Source organism: Besnoitia besnoiti, chromosome II (genome assembly GCF_002563875.1).
Source record: "Besnoitia besnoiti strain Bb-Ger1 chromosome II, whole genome shotgun sequence".
NCBI lineage: Eukaryota > Apicomplexa > Conoidasida > Eucoccidiorida > Sarcocystidae > Besnoitia > Besnoitia besnoiti.
The window spans coordinates 4,743,420-4,758,397 of NC_042357.1; the positions used below are offsets into that span (position 1 = coordinate 4,743,420).

Here is a 14,978-nt window from a genome sequence, read left to right on the forward strand (position 1 = left end):
ATATACATATGCATATATACATATATATGCGGATATACGCTTGCCCGCTTGCGCATGCACGACTACGTATATATATATATATATATATATATATATATATATATCAGGACGCGTCGTCGCCGCTTTCGTCTTCCGCCTGCTCGCGTTTGACCTGAACTCTGGAGGCGATCTTTCCTCGGCAGATGGGACACTGGGTGAGGCCCTGACTACAGGGCTGGCAGAAGTAAAAGTGGAGACAGGGCGCCAGAGCGACACTGCGCGTCCGCGAGACGCAGATGATGCATTTGAGAAGGCCCTCGAGCTCGCTTTCCTTCTCCTTCTGCTTCTCCAACTCGACCCGCAGTTTCTGACACTCTGAGGAGAGCGCGGCTTCGCGCTGTACCTGGCGAAGCGCACAAAGGACGCGCCGGCACACCTGAGAAAATCCGAAAGGCCCTAAGACGCGCCCGACGATGGGAAACGCCCATGCAGCGCTCTACATCACGAAGGAAAGATAACAGAGACCCTCCCCTCGAGTCGTGAAAACTAACAAAAACCGGACGGACTAACCAGTATATACATATATATAATGTTCGTCCCTATACATATACATGTATATATATATATATATATATGCGTACATAAACGTGTTGCGAAGCCATGTGAAGACGGAGTGTGGAGCTTCAAAGCAGAGGCCAGTGAGAATGTAGTCTAGCTTCGAAACGCCTTTGGTACGGGGTTCCTTTCGCGCGACTTGGCCGTCCGTGGAAGGCGTCTCTCATTTCGAGGCGCGGCCTTGGTCCTACCTGCGTCTTCAGCCTGGCAAGCTCCGCGCGGAGGCCCACGACGCGCTGGAGGAGCTGCGACTTGGGCAGAAGCGCGAGCCAGGCACGCGGGTTGACCTGCTGAATCCGCGGGTGGACGCAGGCGAGGATGAGCAGCGGCGCGAGCGCAGAGGACGCGAGAGGTGCCGCCTGCGACGGCGGTGCCAGCAGCGGAGCCAGCAGAGGTGCGACGGCCTTGATGCAGTGCCTCGGTGACGCGAGCGAAGACCGCTGACTCCCTGGCGCCCCTCGCGGGCCGCCGCCACCCGCCGTCTGAGCTCTCGGGCTCTCGCTCGACGACAACAAGCCCTTGCTCTTGGATCCGCGCGGCGAACCGTCCTCCGCCGACGCCGCAGATGGCAGTCTCGTCTCCGCAACGGCGCCTGCGCGCTTCCTGCCCCTCGCCGTACTCTGGCGCTCCCCGCGCGCGTCGCTCGAGTGCGTCTCGCACTCAGCGCAGGCGTCAAAGTCTTCTGCTCTCTTAGCCGCCACCGGCTCCGGGCCTCCCAACTCCAGAGACGCAGTCCCCCGGTCGCCCGAGGCTTCGCCATCGGCGAGCGCAAGCTGCTGCCTTTCTCGCGCGAAGGCCGCCTGCCGCACAGCAAAGGCCTCCGCGAAGTCGCTGAAGAACACCGACACACCGCAGAGACAGCGCGACGCACCGGTGCCCGAATGTACGCCGGCGCAAAAGTCGCCGCACGGCCGCGAGACGCAGAATCCCGCCACGCGCACAGCCTACGCACCGTGAGGCAAAGGGAGAAGAAAGAGCACGCGCCGGCAGGCGCGACGGAGTGAAAAACGGCCGAGAGACCAAGAGACAGATACGTGCGGAAACAGACAATGCGACAGCTGTGTCGCTGCGGCAACTGCCAATGAGTTAAATAAGCGGGCGTTCCCTTCCAACTCCCCGGCCTGCGCAGGCATCCTCTCCCCGTCGACAGACTTAAAAAAGCTACAGGACTTCTTCCTCCGAGATAACGAACTGTGGTGCGCAGAGAACTCTGCGGGGTGTGTGTTTGAGAAGGAACGACGTACTCCGCCGGAAGCAGCTTTAGATCCATGGGGTTGCGCTGCATCGCCCCCAAGTGTCCGACTGCGAGTTGTTGGAGCTTGGCCGTCGTCGCCAGCGGAAGCATGTAAAACGTCGCAAACGGCGGGACATCGCCTGCAGACAGAAACACTCCGAAGGGGGAGGGGGGCGAATGAGCTTCAGACCCGAAAAAAACTCGGAGAAAAGGTGGCAGCAGGCAGGCAGAAAGCGCAGGCGTCACGCGACACCGCGAAGCCAGCTCGCGGAGACGCTTGCATACGTCTCTGCACGTGAATGTAGGCGGCAAGCGGAAATCTGTAAGGTGACGTTCGTGCGGAAAACATGCGAACTAAACACGGTAATCGACTACGCTGGATACCCCGCAGATGCGGCGCGGAATCTCCCTCTCTGCGTGGCACAGACGGAAGGAACTAGGCATGCGAGCAGACGAAGCGACGATGAGAAATAAGATTGGTGCTGCGGCGCCGCTTGGGCGCGGCACTGAGCCCCTGCATCAACGTAGCCAAACGCGGACTCAGAACAGGCACATGCGAATCTATACATAAATATATATATGGCTGGACGCCTCCTTTATTTTCCTCTTCGGCTGTAAACGGGGGGTGCTGGTTCTCTTTCTTACGGAAAGAAGGAAAGCGAGAAAGAAGCGCTTCATTTTCCTCTTTCGCGGTTGCCATGCACGCGCCGTCGCCTCGATTCATCAGCGCTCCTCCACTTGCGAAGTGTCTCTCCGTGCCTTGCGCGTTTTGCTCCACGCCTGTGGCGGCCGTCTCCGCCTTCAGCTTTCGGCGTTTATTCGAGTCCTCCTTCGCTTGCTCTGCCGCGGCCGCCTCAGGCTCCCTCTTGACCGCCAGGGCGCGCGTTCCCGTGAGAGTGGAGCCCCTGACCGCAAGCCGCCCCGAGAGGAGACCGCGAGGCGCTCCTTTCTCTTCGGAGACGCGCAGCGAGGCGCGCGACTCGGCCTGCCGCAGGCGAAGTCGCTCGTAGGCGAAGCGCCACGCAATCCATGAGTCCAGGGGCACGACGACGGCGCGGCGAATGTCCGAGCTGTTGATTTGCAGCAGCTGAGAACAACGTGAAAACAAAAGGCCGAAAGGCTCTGAGTGCGCCTTCGAAGCAACGACTAAACACCTCACGCGCTTCGCTCCCCGTTGCAGCGAACTGCGCCGCGGACGCGCGAGTGACCCACCCGCTGCTACAAGCGTGTCCGAACGAGAAACTACGTATCTGCGTTACTCGCCCTCTCTATTCACATATATATATATATATATATATATATATATATATGTATATATGTATATATGTATGTATATATATGTATATATATGTATATATATATATGCATGCGCGTGGGGCGGCGCAACCGTATTTCAGGCGCGATGGAGAGGCAGAGCCGGCGCTACCGCGGAGCCGACCAGACCTCCCCCTCGAGGCATAATTGCTGAGAGAAGCATCTGCGTTGACTGAAAAAACTGGGCGCGAAGGCGGCAGAAACGTCTCACCGTATCATCGTCGTGGTACACATAGCGCACTGCGTAGAGCGGCTCCTCGGAGTTAACTGCCACAACCATCCCTGCGGGCAGACAATAAGGGACAAACACATAAAAAGTCGGGGCAACTGGCGACGCGCCACAGGCGGAAAAGGACGATGAGTGACGCTCACAAGGCCAGCAGGCCGCGTTTGCGTTCAGGGGTCGACGCCGCGGAGGCACCCCGCGGCGGAGAAGCAAACCGAACAGGGAGAGGAAACAGCAAACTGAGGCAGGAGGAGCGACTCTGGGGCGACGAGGCGATAGAGACTCCGCAGCCGCGTAGCGCAGGCGAGAGAAGGGCACATACACTGAACACGAGATGAAGAATGAGGCAAAAGGCGTGAGGCGAAGGCGGGTAGACGGCGGGTTGGTGTCTTACCGACAAAGTCAGAAGGGTCGCTGCCTCGATGTTCTTCTTCGTCTCGAAATTCGCACAACTCCCCCGGCAGAAGGACGTTCCCGATGACGTCGACAGGCATTGTTCCTACTTTCACCTGGCCTCTCGCTTTCTCGTCGCCGGCGCGTCCCTTGAGCGCCGTGGAGGCGCTCGCGAATGAGTCCGTGGCGGCGGCGCCCTTTTTCTCTGTTTCTGGCGCTGACTCAGAGGCTGCTGCAGTAGCGGAGGCGCGTCTCGCACCCCTCCTTTGGACGGGTGAGGAGCCGCGCGAGGCTTTCTTCCTGCTGCCCGCTTCCTCCGCTTCGCTTTCCTTCTCCTCGCCTTTCGCGCGCCTCGTCCCGCTGCTTGCCCCGCCTCGCCTTCGGATCGCCTCTCCTCCCCGCGGCTTCTGCGTCTGATGCATACCCCCCTCGTGTTCGCCCGCGGCCGCCCCGGCGTGTTCGCCCGCGGCCGCCCCGGCGTGTTCGCCCGCGCCTCGCGGGTCTGAAGGCCCCTCACACGGAGCTCCATCTTCGGGCGCCTGCGCGGCGGCCAGCTCGCCCTCCTCGGGAGTTGCGCGGAGATACGTGTGTAGCCGCTGCTCAAACAGATGCGGATACAAGGCCGCGGCCTCAGCCAGATCGGCCGCCGCCACAGGGAACGGACTACAGCAGATCCCTTCTCGCGCTTGCCCCGCTTCCGCGCTGCTGTTCCTCTTTTCTCTCAGACGCCGCTCGATGGCGCCGCGAGACGCGCTGCCTTCCTCCCTCTGCCCGAGGCTCAAGGCTCCGCCTGCCCCGTCCTGCTCGCCAGCGCTCGGGTGCACCGGGCCTCCCGCAGGCGCCCCTCGGAGCACGTCACTTTCCGGTGCAGCCTCGATGCGGCTTATATTCGGAGACGCTGCGGAACCCGCGGCAGCAGACGACGCGTCGGCCGAAGCGGCTGAAGGCCGCTGGCCAGTGGTTGGGTCTTTCTTGATTCTCCTCTTCGCTGCGCAGGAGAAGCGGCGGGCGCCGTCGGCACTCGCTGCACGTGTGTCCTCTGGCGCTTCAGCGGCTGACGCACTTTGTCGTTTTCTCCTCTCGAGGGACAGCTCTGGAACGGGCGCCGCGTCGTTGTTGACATCGGCTTTGTTTGCTGCGTTCCCTGCTTCCTCTCGTCTATCCCCTCTACTTGTCGCGCGCCGCCAAGTCGCCGGTGGCTCCACATTCGCCTCTTCGCTCTCGTCCTCCCCCGCTGCGTCATTTCCTGGATTTCCGCGGCTGCTTGCCTCGCTGCGGCTCGCCCTTCGCGCGCCCGCTGGCCTTCCGCGTCTTGCTCGCGTCGCCGCTTTCTTGGCTTCGCCCTCTCCAGCGGCTGCCTCGCCGTCTCCTCTGAATGCGAGGCGCGTAAGTCGCCGGCGCGTCCTCTCATCTTGTGTGGCTTCGCCCGTGACGTTTTTCACTTTGTCCGCGGCTCGCACCCGCTCAGCTGCTTTCTTCGCGGATGCGCCGCACGTCCCTGTCTCCTTTCCGGCGCCGGCGGCCTCCTCTCCCCGACTCGCGCGCGCCTTGCGCCCTCGCCGCAAAGGCGTCGCAGGCGCCTCGCCCTCCGCCGCGCTCCCTGGAGAGCCAGCGGAGACCAACGCCAAGCGCGGCGACGTGCGCCGAGCATGCAAGCTGTGGGGCGGCGGCGCCGACTCGGGCGCGCCAGGTGCTGTCGACGGATACCGTGCGCGAGACGAGGACGCTGACGAAGCTGAGGAGCACGAGAGGCGGCGAGGCGTGCGGGGAGTCGATCGCGTTGTCGCTGCGGAGTCTTCGAGTCTTCGAGACTTCTCGCTTGTCTGCGCCCTCCCTTCGGAGCTGCCGCCTCCCACCCGCGTTCGCTTCTTGCTCCCTTCTGCGCGGCCCTCTGGCGCCGCAGTCGCACTACTGGGGTCGGGGCAAGATGTGGCGTCTGCCTCCCGTTTTCGGTTCCGCTTTGCATGCGCAGTCTCGCTGACAACTGCCTCGCCTCGCGGGGTCGCCACTCTTCCTCTGCGGCTCCCTCCAGGGGCTAGCTCGGAATGCCCTTTATCCTCGCCCCGCCCTGTTGCCGCTTCGTGCGGTGTCCGAGGCACTTCGCCATCTCCATCCGCCTCGCTGCCTGACTGTTTCTGGCGTCCACGCGGAGCTGCAAGGCCCCACGTCTCTTCGCGATTCGCCGCTCTCGCTTTCTGCGACGTGTCTTCCTGTATCGAGCCACGGCGCGTCGCTGCTGTCTGTGGCCTTCTCTCCTCGCTTCCGGGATGAGCACTCGCCGCCGGCCCCACAGGCGTCGCGTCTTTACGCGCGTCTCCTTCGTCCACGTCTTCTCGCTTTCGCAAGGCGAGTTGACTCGCCACAGACGCGGCCGCGGCGGTGATCGCCTCGCTCGAGACGGGCGCACGCGCAGCGCCGCGCCGGCGGCTTCTCGGGCTTGTTGCGTCGAGCCTCTGGGCTCCAGAAACGGTCTCGCACTCGCGCCCAACTCGCGCGGCGCGCGGAGACTGTCTCTCCGCCGCGGAAGGGCCCTCAGAGACAGGGCGAGGCACGGTCGCGCCTGCGGGTCCGGTGGGCGCCGCAGGGCAGTCTGCAGGCGCGGGGCGAGACGACGCAGAGCTCGACGCGTCTGCGACAGTGTGCGCCCAGCCTCCGCCATACTTGAAGGGGGGGTACGGCTGCAGAAAGCGCAGCGAGATGAAGTCTTCCTCGTTGTTGTCGTAGACGAGTTTGCACACGAGAGTCTCTGGGCAGCCGTGGAGGATGCGTGCGGGCCAGTACCTGCGAGGGAGACACGGTGAAGCAGGCGAGGAACCCTAAACCCTAAAACCCAACTCGACGTCAGACGAGCTTGCTCGCCCTCGAGTTGTCTCCCCCTCCTGCCACTGGGGGGTTCAGGGGTTTCGGTTTCCGCGCGTTCTGTTCAGATTTTGCGCTGCGACGAACGCGTCTCCTCTCCTCTTCCGGCTATCCCTTCGTGGCGCTGCCGCACCCGCGCTCCAACCCGCCCCCCGACATCCCAGTCTCGCTTCCGCTTGCATCTCCTCACCGGCCGCTGAAGTCCGTCCGTTGCGTCTCGCGCGTGGGCTTCCACCAGACCCGAACTTTGGAGCCGACAAGCATCGGGAGAAACGTGCGAATCCGCAGGTACCGCAGCAGAGTGAAGTTCACGGTGGTCGCCGGCAGGCTGAAACGGAGCAACACACACGACAACCATATTGTGGTGCGCAGATCGCACGGCCCCTCCGCAAGGACGCAGCGACCGCCAGGCGGAGAAACATGCGCCAACGTAAGTGTGTAGGGCCGCGTCCGGCCCGCTGCGACGCGCCAGCCAAGTGGATTCGGCGGTCACCGGACAGGCCAGACGACCAGAGGATGCAGAGCTGGAGATATGGCGGAGTGTGAGCTCTTTGTGGATCAACTGCTGGCAAAAGCATCCTACAGTACGAGTTTATGCCGGATCCCAGTTCCCCTGCGCTTTGCGCGACCACCTCTATCACGGTGCAACGGCTGCTGTCGATACCCGGGCGTTTCTGAACGGGCTCACGCACACGCGGCTTCCGCTACGCTGTGCGCCGATTCGAGAGAGATACTTGGATGCATGTGTAAGTGTAGCTGCGGATATGTATATGCGAATCCCTAGCATGCGTCGAGACATGGGCGGCCAGGCACACCTGCGCAGAAGTCGGGGGCGCACCCATCGCCCAGTATCGCGTGCCGTCCCTCGTGAGTGAGCCGCGACGCCGCCTGCGACATCTGCGTTCGTCTTACCGGGAATTTGGTGTCTCTCGGCGCGGCGCAGCGCAGGGAGGTCTCACCTTTTTGCGGTCACTGCCGCTGCGCTCTGGGTGGCGCTGTGAGGCGCAGACGGCGACCAGTGGCTGCCGCGGAGATGCGCGAGGGGCGAGACTGCCGCTGCGGAGCTGCTGCAGGGCGGAGCCGGCAGCGCAGCTTGCATGAAAAGGTGCGGCGGGATCGACAGGCACTCCGAGAGGTCGACGCCTGGAAACGCGAGATGCAACACCCGCAGAAACTCAGCCACGTTACTGCACTGCTGGAGCTGTCCGCGTTTTCTTCTCTCGAGTACCGACAGTTCGTTCCCGACTCTACTCGCGGGAGAGGGCTAACAGGGGCGGCAAGACGCCCGCGAAAAGAAGGCCGAATGCAGAACTGAAGAGCGCGAACCCAAGCCGCGAAAGCGCCCACGCGGCGGGGCAGAATCGAGGCGCAGTGAAAGGGCAACCAACGACCGCTCCAGTCCGGTCGCAGCGGCGGCGCCGAAGGCCCCCCGACCCGGAGTGCACCCAAACACAGGCGTCGCACGTTCTGCTCCTCCTCAGTGGCCAGGGGGCCCAACCGGCGCGGGCGGGGGAGGGGGGGGGGGGGGGGGGGAGGACGCAGGAGAAAGAAGAGACATGCGGTCGACTCACCCTCGAGCCACTGGAGACAGTTGTAGACGCCAAGGCCCTCGACAGCCTTGGCGAACCTTTCCTTGGCTGCGCGGGCCCAGCCGACTTGTGCGACTTTAAGAGTCTGGAGGCGATTGCGTCGCAGAAGAACTTCGAGAGCGGGCACCGCGGAGCGCTCGCCTCCGAGCCTGCAAGCGCAGAGATCCGAGAGGGGACCTCGCAGGACACCGTGCCGCGTGATAAGCACTCAGCGCGGAAACCCCGTCGGAAACGCAGAGCGCTATGCTCAGACGAGGAAGCAGCCTGCGCGCGAGGCGCCAGCCGGAGTGTGAGAGCGCGACAGAGGAGTGCCGCGGCCATCCAGAGAAGGCACACGATGGATCCATCTCGAAAAAACGAAGGTTTTGGCAAAGACCCACGAACTGACCTTTTCGACAAGGTGACAGAGGGAGGCTGATGAAGCAGGGCGAGGAGTGTCACCTCGGAGAGGAAGCAAACCAACGAGAGAAACGACAGAAGCAGATGGAGAGGAGATGGAGGCAAACATATGCGAGTTGCGTCTCCCCTCGCCCTTTGGCTTCGAGGCCTTGCTCACATGTTTTCAGAGACATCGAGGTAGCGAACGCCCGTGGGAAGTTTTTGAAGCATCGCAGTCAGCACATCGCCGTCGACTCGACAGCGGAGCGCCACAGACTCCAGCGTCTCCGCACTCGCCTCGAAGACTTCTCTGGAAGCAAAAATGAAAACGACAGCGTTGCCTGTTATGCCAGCTGAGATCTCAGCGCTTCGCCAAAGCTCCGCCTCTGACAAAGAGAGGCAAGCGACGCACAACCGACTCTTGTCAAACTGCGTCGCTCGACCCCGCGCTCCCCCGTCCTCTTCTCTGCATTTTAAAATAGATACCCCGTGAAGAGACGCACGGAGGCATGCGAAGTTTGCGGTCTGCATGCCTTCGGCCTGACATCTCCTCACGGAGCCCCCTTCCCCCCCTCCTCCCTCCCTCCCCCCCTCCTCCCTACCTCCCTCCCTCCTCCCTCCCTCCCTCCCTCCCTCCTCCCTCCCTCTCCCCCGCTCTCTCCACAGACAAACAACAAACTCCAGCGAGAATCAACCTCTTCAGCGAAGAGACGATGCGCCCGCTGATTCTCCACGACAGAGGCAAGCCTCACCCGAGAAGCGCAATCATCTTCGGCGTCCACTCGACGCCCCAAAGGTGCAACTGGAGTTTGCAGAGCCTCGGGAACGCCCGCAGCTCTTTCAGCACGGCGACGGCGACCTCGGCGGGCGCGTCGTCGACGAAGACGCTCGCCAGCGCGCCGCCGCGGAGCTCCGCGTCTCGCGCGTCCATCTGCGCGCTGTATGGGAGGGCGCCCGACGGAGAAGAGGGCGACGAGGGAGGCGAACAAAAGGTCGGCGAGGTCAGAACAGAAGAAGGGGGAGCTGCCACCGCAGACGCATGGAGAGGAGGGGGAGCCGCGCTCAGTCTGCGAAAACCCCGACGCGAAGAACCCGCGGTCGTCGTCGGCGCGCAGGGCTCGCGCCCGTCGCCGGCACGCAGAGAGACAGCCCCTGGCCCTGAGGCCTCCGCTGGGGGCAGGCCGCGGCCGCAACGAGGCGAGGACGCAGATGACGCGAACGAAGACGGAGAGCTCGCCGACGAGGGTGAGGGCGCGACTTGCCTCTGGCGTCGCTCCGCCGCGCCGGCCGCCGTCTCCTCCGCCTTCTCGCCTTCCCTGTCCGCAGACGGCGGCAGCTTTGCAGCGTCGAGGCTGAACGACGACGGCGAGGCAGTGCCAAAGGCTGAGAAGGGCGACGACGGCGGCTGGGGGCCAGACAAAGAACAAGGCGACTTCGACGGGAAGAGAGACTCCTGGGCTCGGGTGCGATGCGAGGCCAGCGCGCCCGCAGGCGTGGCCGTCACCGCGCAGAGAAAGGACGCCAACCCGGAGACTTGCCGGGGCTCGCGAAGGCCCGAGAGCGTCAGGCGGCGGCTGTCGGCTCGATACATTCTGAAAACAAGGCGAAAGCACTGCGCCGCGCCGCAGCTACTACAGCACAGAGCGCGAAGATCGCGACCCACCCCCCACGCGCCTTGCAGACGCATGTTCAACTGCGTTTGCATCGGCCTTTTTTTGCGGCGAGTCTCGCTGAACCCTGCTCTCTCCGCGGAGCCGCCTTCTTCTGGTCGGCTCAGCAGGCTGAATCGTCTCTGAAGTCCCTCTCACGAGCTCGTCCTCCTGGGGTTCCTTGCATTCGTCTGCGCTCTTCTCCTCCCTCCGCGGTCCTCTCAGCTCGCCTCCTCCGCGGAGCCGGTCTTTCAGTTCCCTCCCTGTTTTTGCAATCTCTCTTTGCGATCTTTGGCTGTCCGTTTCGCGAGGCTTTCTCGTGGCTCTTACCTGTAGAGAGCTGCGTTTTGCGCGCCCTGGCCACCGCGCCAAGACGCTGGCGAGGTGCTCGAGGCGGTGTCCGCGTGCCCCGGCGCAGAGTCGGCCGAGGGCGCCCCGCTCGCCTCCGAGAGTCCGTCCCTCCCTCTCGCCTTTCCAACCGCGAAAAGCTCTTTAGACGGCGCGTGATTGCCCTGGTCAGGTGCCGCCCCTTGGGGCGTCGACGACGCCCCTGTCGCGCGAGCTCGCGGCGAGGAGGCTTGACGCGATGGCAAGGCATGCGAGGAATCTTCGGCAGAGACCTGACCGGCACAGGAGGGGAGACGAGCAGAGGAGGCCGAGAAACGGCGTTTCAAGGGGAGCGAAACCCCGTTCTGTCGCGGCTCGAGCGACAAAGAGGCGCCCGGCCCCACCGCGACCGTCGGCGAGGCGGCCACCGTAGTCGGGACGGTAGCTGTGCGACCTCCTGACTTGTCCATGTCTTAAGTATTGAGTACGAAAGTGTCACAAAGGTCACGGACGAGACTAGGCTAGGGTGTAGAGCCCACTCGCAACGAAGGGGTAGAGCGTGAAGAAGGCGTGAAAGACAGGGCGGACTACGAAAACTTGACAAACGCCACGCGACAACACGGTAAGGACGTCAAAGCAGCCACGTACGCATGACAAGAACACTCTGTTACACGGCAGAATTTACATCCGTGTGAAAGCGGCTATACGCATATCAAGGGTGCAATTCCGTCAGGCCGGAAGCACTCCCGGTCGCAAAGAAATTGCCGCCGCTTCATCGCCAATCACACCGGAGGTTCCACGGAGTAACGTTAGCAGGCGAAGCGCACGCGCCTGCGCGTCAACAAGAACAAGCATATCTCGTGCGTAGTCCCCGATGTACATCGACAGTCTAGTCTGCCATCCTGCAGCGTGGACGAAGAACGACATGTTTCCCGCAAGTTGCCCTTTGAAAGGTCAGCATTCGCCTCGGCGCTCGGTTGAGAGCTGCACACCACAATACGGCTAGACATCCGCAGGCGATATACACGTTTGTATACATTTATATATATATATATATATATATATATATATATATATATATATATATATATATATATATATGCATACACGGTATTTCTACTATTGAATGCCGGTTCTGTCAGAGAAAGCTCACGTATTCATGCATGTGTACACACGTGCATAGATGATGATGAGACCAGGTGACAAATGGGTCGAGGGAGCTTCCCTCCAGTCGAGAGCCCACGCAATACCAAGTTGCCAGGAATCACTGCATCGATTATCATTGAGACGAAAGCCGTGGCGCGGCCTCATACGGCGATGACGGAACCGCTGAAAAAGGGGGCGCTCCAGAGACGAAACATTGAAGAAAAGAGACGTGGGAAACACGGGAACCGTACCCTCGCCTTCTTTCCACTTTCCTTACTTTGGTGCACCGTGCGGAAAGGATACTCGACATCTTCTAGACCGAATGAAAACACCTAAATTAACAGAGGGCTAAAACGAGGGAAGGCTCTCACGCGAATAAAAAACGGCTGCGCCTTTCCGCTGGATCCGAAAACCCATCAAGCATCAAGTCTCCCCATTCCGAGGGCCTGGAAAAAGTGCCCGGAGCACACGCGGAATAGGAGGGGTAACGAGCCTTTGAGAAAAAAAGCTGAGGCCGGAAGGGAGCTGGGAAAGAAGAGAAGGCGCGCAGGGGGTCACGGTCATTGTGGCAGGTAGGGGCGTGTATGAACACTTGCCGGAAATGCTACAGCGAGAATTTTTATCGGCCACAGGCGGATTTGCTCTATTTTTCCACCCGAGAAAGCATATTGCAGACCCAAGCAAAACATTAAGGAGCGAGCCTCCGAAGCAGCTTGTTCAGAGGGCTGCGCCATTCAAACAGCGATACATGTCGCGGTAGCGGTGGAGCCAGGACGACAGTGGACGCGCTTTTCGCAAGGTCCACAAGAGCGGGCACTCTCAAAAGAGCCTCCGCAGAAACGTGAAACTCAAGCCTGCATGCTTGACACGAAAGCGGACTGAAACGATCCTTGGAAGTAGCAAAGGACTCGGAACAGTAACCGGTCTTGAGGGGCCCGCCCGCCCTGGGCAGCATGAGAGCGACCGCAGGACGAGGCGGCAAGTGTCCTCCACGTGGTCTAGGGGGAAAAGGAGGCGTGGCGAGTCCCTTCTAGATGCGCAACCTGCAGTCCCGGAGTCAGCCTGCATACCCTGTCGCGTCGCGATAGACGCTACGAGAATCACGAGAGGTGCAAACACCGAGGCATTCGGAGCGGACACGTGAGGGACGCTCCTGCTATGTGCTTCGAGTCATCGTCTAACACTCTTCTGATTGGTAGACGATAGATTATCTTACGGGTGTTTTCTGGTAATGGGCGCAACGGAAGCAGTGTCACGGCCGCATGTTGGACGCAGCCGCCACCACAGTCGCTAATGCCTAATTTGTTGAGGAGCCCAAGGTCGGAGATAGATGCCAGGCTACCGTCAGTTGTGGTACGTGGGCAAGTAGGAAACAGAATACTCGAGACAGACTTTCTTCATGTCTCTCAGCACGCCACGAGGAACGTGACGCCCTCAATAGACAACAAACCTCCGTGGCAACCCTAGCTAAATCACGGAACCTGCCAAGCCTCTGCTGTTGGTTAAAAGGGATGCGCATCCCTTTCAGGTTCAACAGTGCAGTCACAAGTATGCTCCATTGCAAAGGGGAAAAGGCATGCACCTTGCAAGATTAAGGCATATCGGAGGCAACGCCGGAGACGGGTTCTACAGAGACGACGCACGGGACTCCCACGCCGCGTTTCCCTTTATTTATTATTGAGTCGTGGATATCAGCTTTGAACCACGGATGTACACCACCCAACAGCGACTAGTGCCCCAGCCTGCCAGACAACGCACTGAAGAATAGATCATTATGTTTATGTGTCTGCACACGTATCACAGCTGACGGTGATTAGCATCTCTCTCTCGCCTTGAGTCCATCAGTACGGGCATCTGGTCGTGCGAAACTCGCCGCGAGGAAACAACAAACCTCTCATAATGGGTAGTGGCCCCGTTTGAGGCGGTATATAGTTGCACTGACACTTTTTCGTAGTCCATGTATTGTGCTTATGGCTGTACGTTCTTGGCTCAATCACGAGACTACCTTACTCAATCTTGTTTTGCCCGCGTCGTACAAAAAACACATGGTAGCTGACTGATCGATTGATTTTGATAAAAACAACTACTCGAAAGCTGACAGTATTCTCTGCTCCCAAAGCTTTTGTAAAATATCATGGATCAAGGCACAGGGAAAACATACGGTAACAAACACGTTTTTGAGTCCGGCCTTCTCCATGCGCGGCCCCAGTGTTCGCGATCGCTGTGCGTGTCTGCGGCTGCTTTTTGCCTTCTCTGTATCACAACTAATTCATCGTGGGTGGATTCCCTCCATTTTAAATCCCCCCTAGAACTCATAGTACGACTCAAGGCGTCTTCGGGCTGCACATGGCATGCTCTGCTTCCTTTCAGTTGCAGTCTGCAAAGGCGGGCGGTGCACAGTTTGAGGAGTCACAGCTGACTACAGTAAATTCAATACCAGTATCCTTCCTCCTCCATCAAGATATTCATCAAACCTCTGTTGTAACGTGAATTTGCGTTATTGGAGGTCAGGAAGTTGTACAACGAAGGTATAATGCTGCACATATGTTGTTTCCATTTCCCGAACACTGGAGTCTAACACTTTGTTTTCCCGTTTCAACGCATGTACGTTTGACAGTGTATGCATTACTGCACAGGTAAGAGGTTTCCTAGCGTGAGCCAGCATCTCGGAGTCAAGAAGCATCGATCAGCGCCTTGCTGTTTTCTTCTTGTGGTACTGCACTCGGGAGACAGCGGGCGTTTCCCTCTCGTCCGCTTAGCGGCAGCGCGGAACCGGTTTTGTCAAGCCTTCCTGCCTCAATAGTGCCAGAGTAATCTTGCTTCTTCGTCCCGTCCCCTGCGTCTTACATACTAAAGGAGGATCTCCTCTATCCTTGACTAAAACGGTTGGGAAAGAATTCCGACCGGCTGTCGATTATTCCGCGCTGCCATGTCCGGCACGCGGACACAGCTCATCTTCGGCGGTGCAACATCACGTTTTGCTCGTATACCAACGTTTTTTTCGCGCGTTTAGTATCCGTCAGGCGTCTCCGCCGCAGATTCTTGTTCGCCTTCGCCTCTATCTCTAGGGTCGGCCTCCTCCCCCCGGCACACTTCAGGTTTAGCCTCAGCGTCTTCCCTCCCTCGCCTGTCTCCCATACGCTCAGCTACAAACTTCTTTCTATTTCCTGCGGCCGCAGAAAGCGTCCAGCCTCCGTTTGCACGCTCAGATTCACGGTGCATCTGTAAGCCCTGCTGCGTGCATCGGCATGCTGCCCTCGCAACTGGAG

The 14,978-nt window shown here is 60.3% G+C and overlaps 1 protein-coding gene across 1 annotated transcript; it reads right to left on the bottom strand.

Moving 5' to 3' along the window:
* Positions 1 to 103: 103 nt before the first annotated feature.
* BESB_040180 (uncharacterized protein) lies at positions 104 to 11,033 on the bottom strand (the record flags this gene model as incomplete). Its single annotated transcript, XM_029362604.1, has 12 exons — positions 104 to 382; positions 786 to 1,425; positions 1,839 to 1,968; positions 2,474 to 2,915; positions 3,354 to 3,424; positions 3,763 to 6,542; positions 6,811 to 6,948; positions 7,580 to 7,763; positions 8,192 to 8,358; positions 8,766 to 8,897; positions 9,340 to 10,179; positions 10,567 to 11,033. 12 exons carry the CDS (start codon positions 11,031 to 11,033, stop codon positions 104 to 106), a joined length of 6,270 nt encoding a protein of 2,089 aa, XP_029221569.1.
* Between the last annotated feature and the right edge of the window lie 3,945 nt (positions 11,034 to 14,978).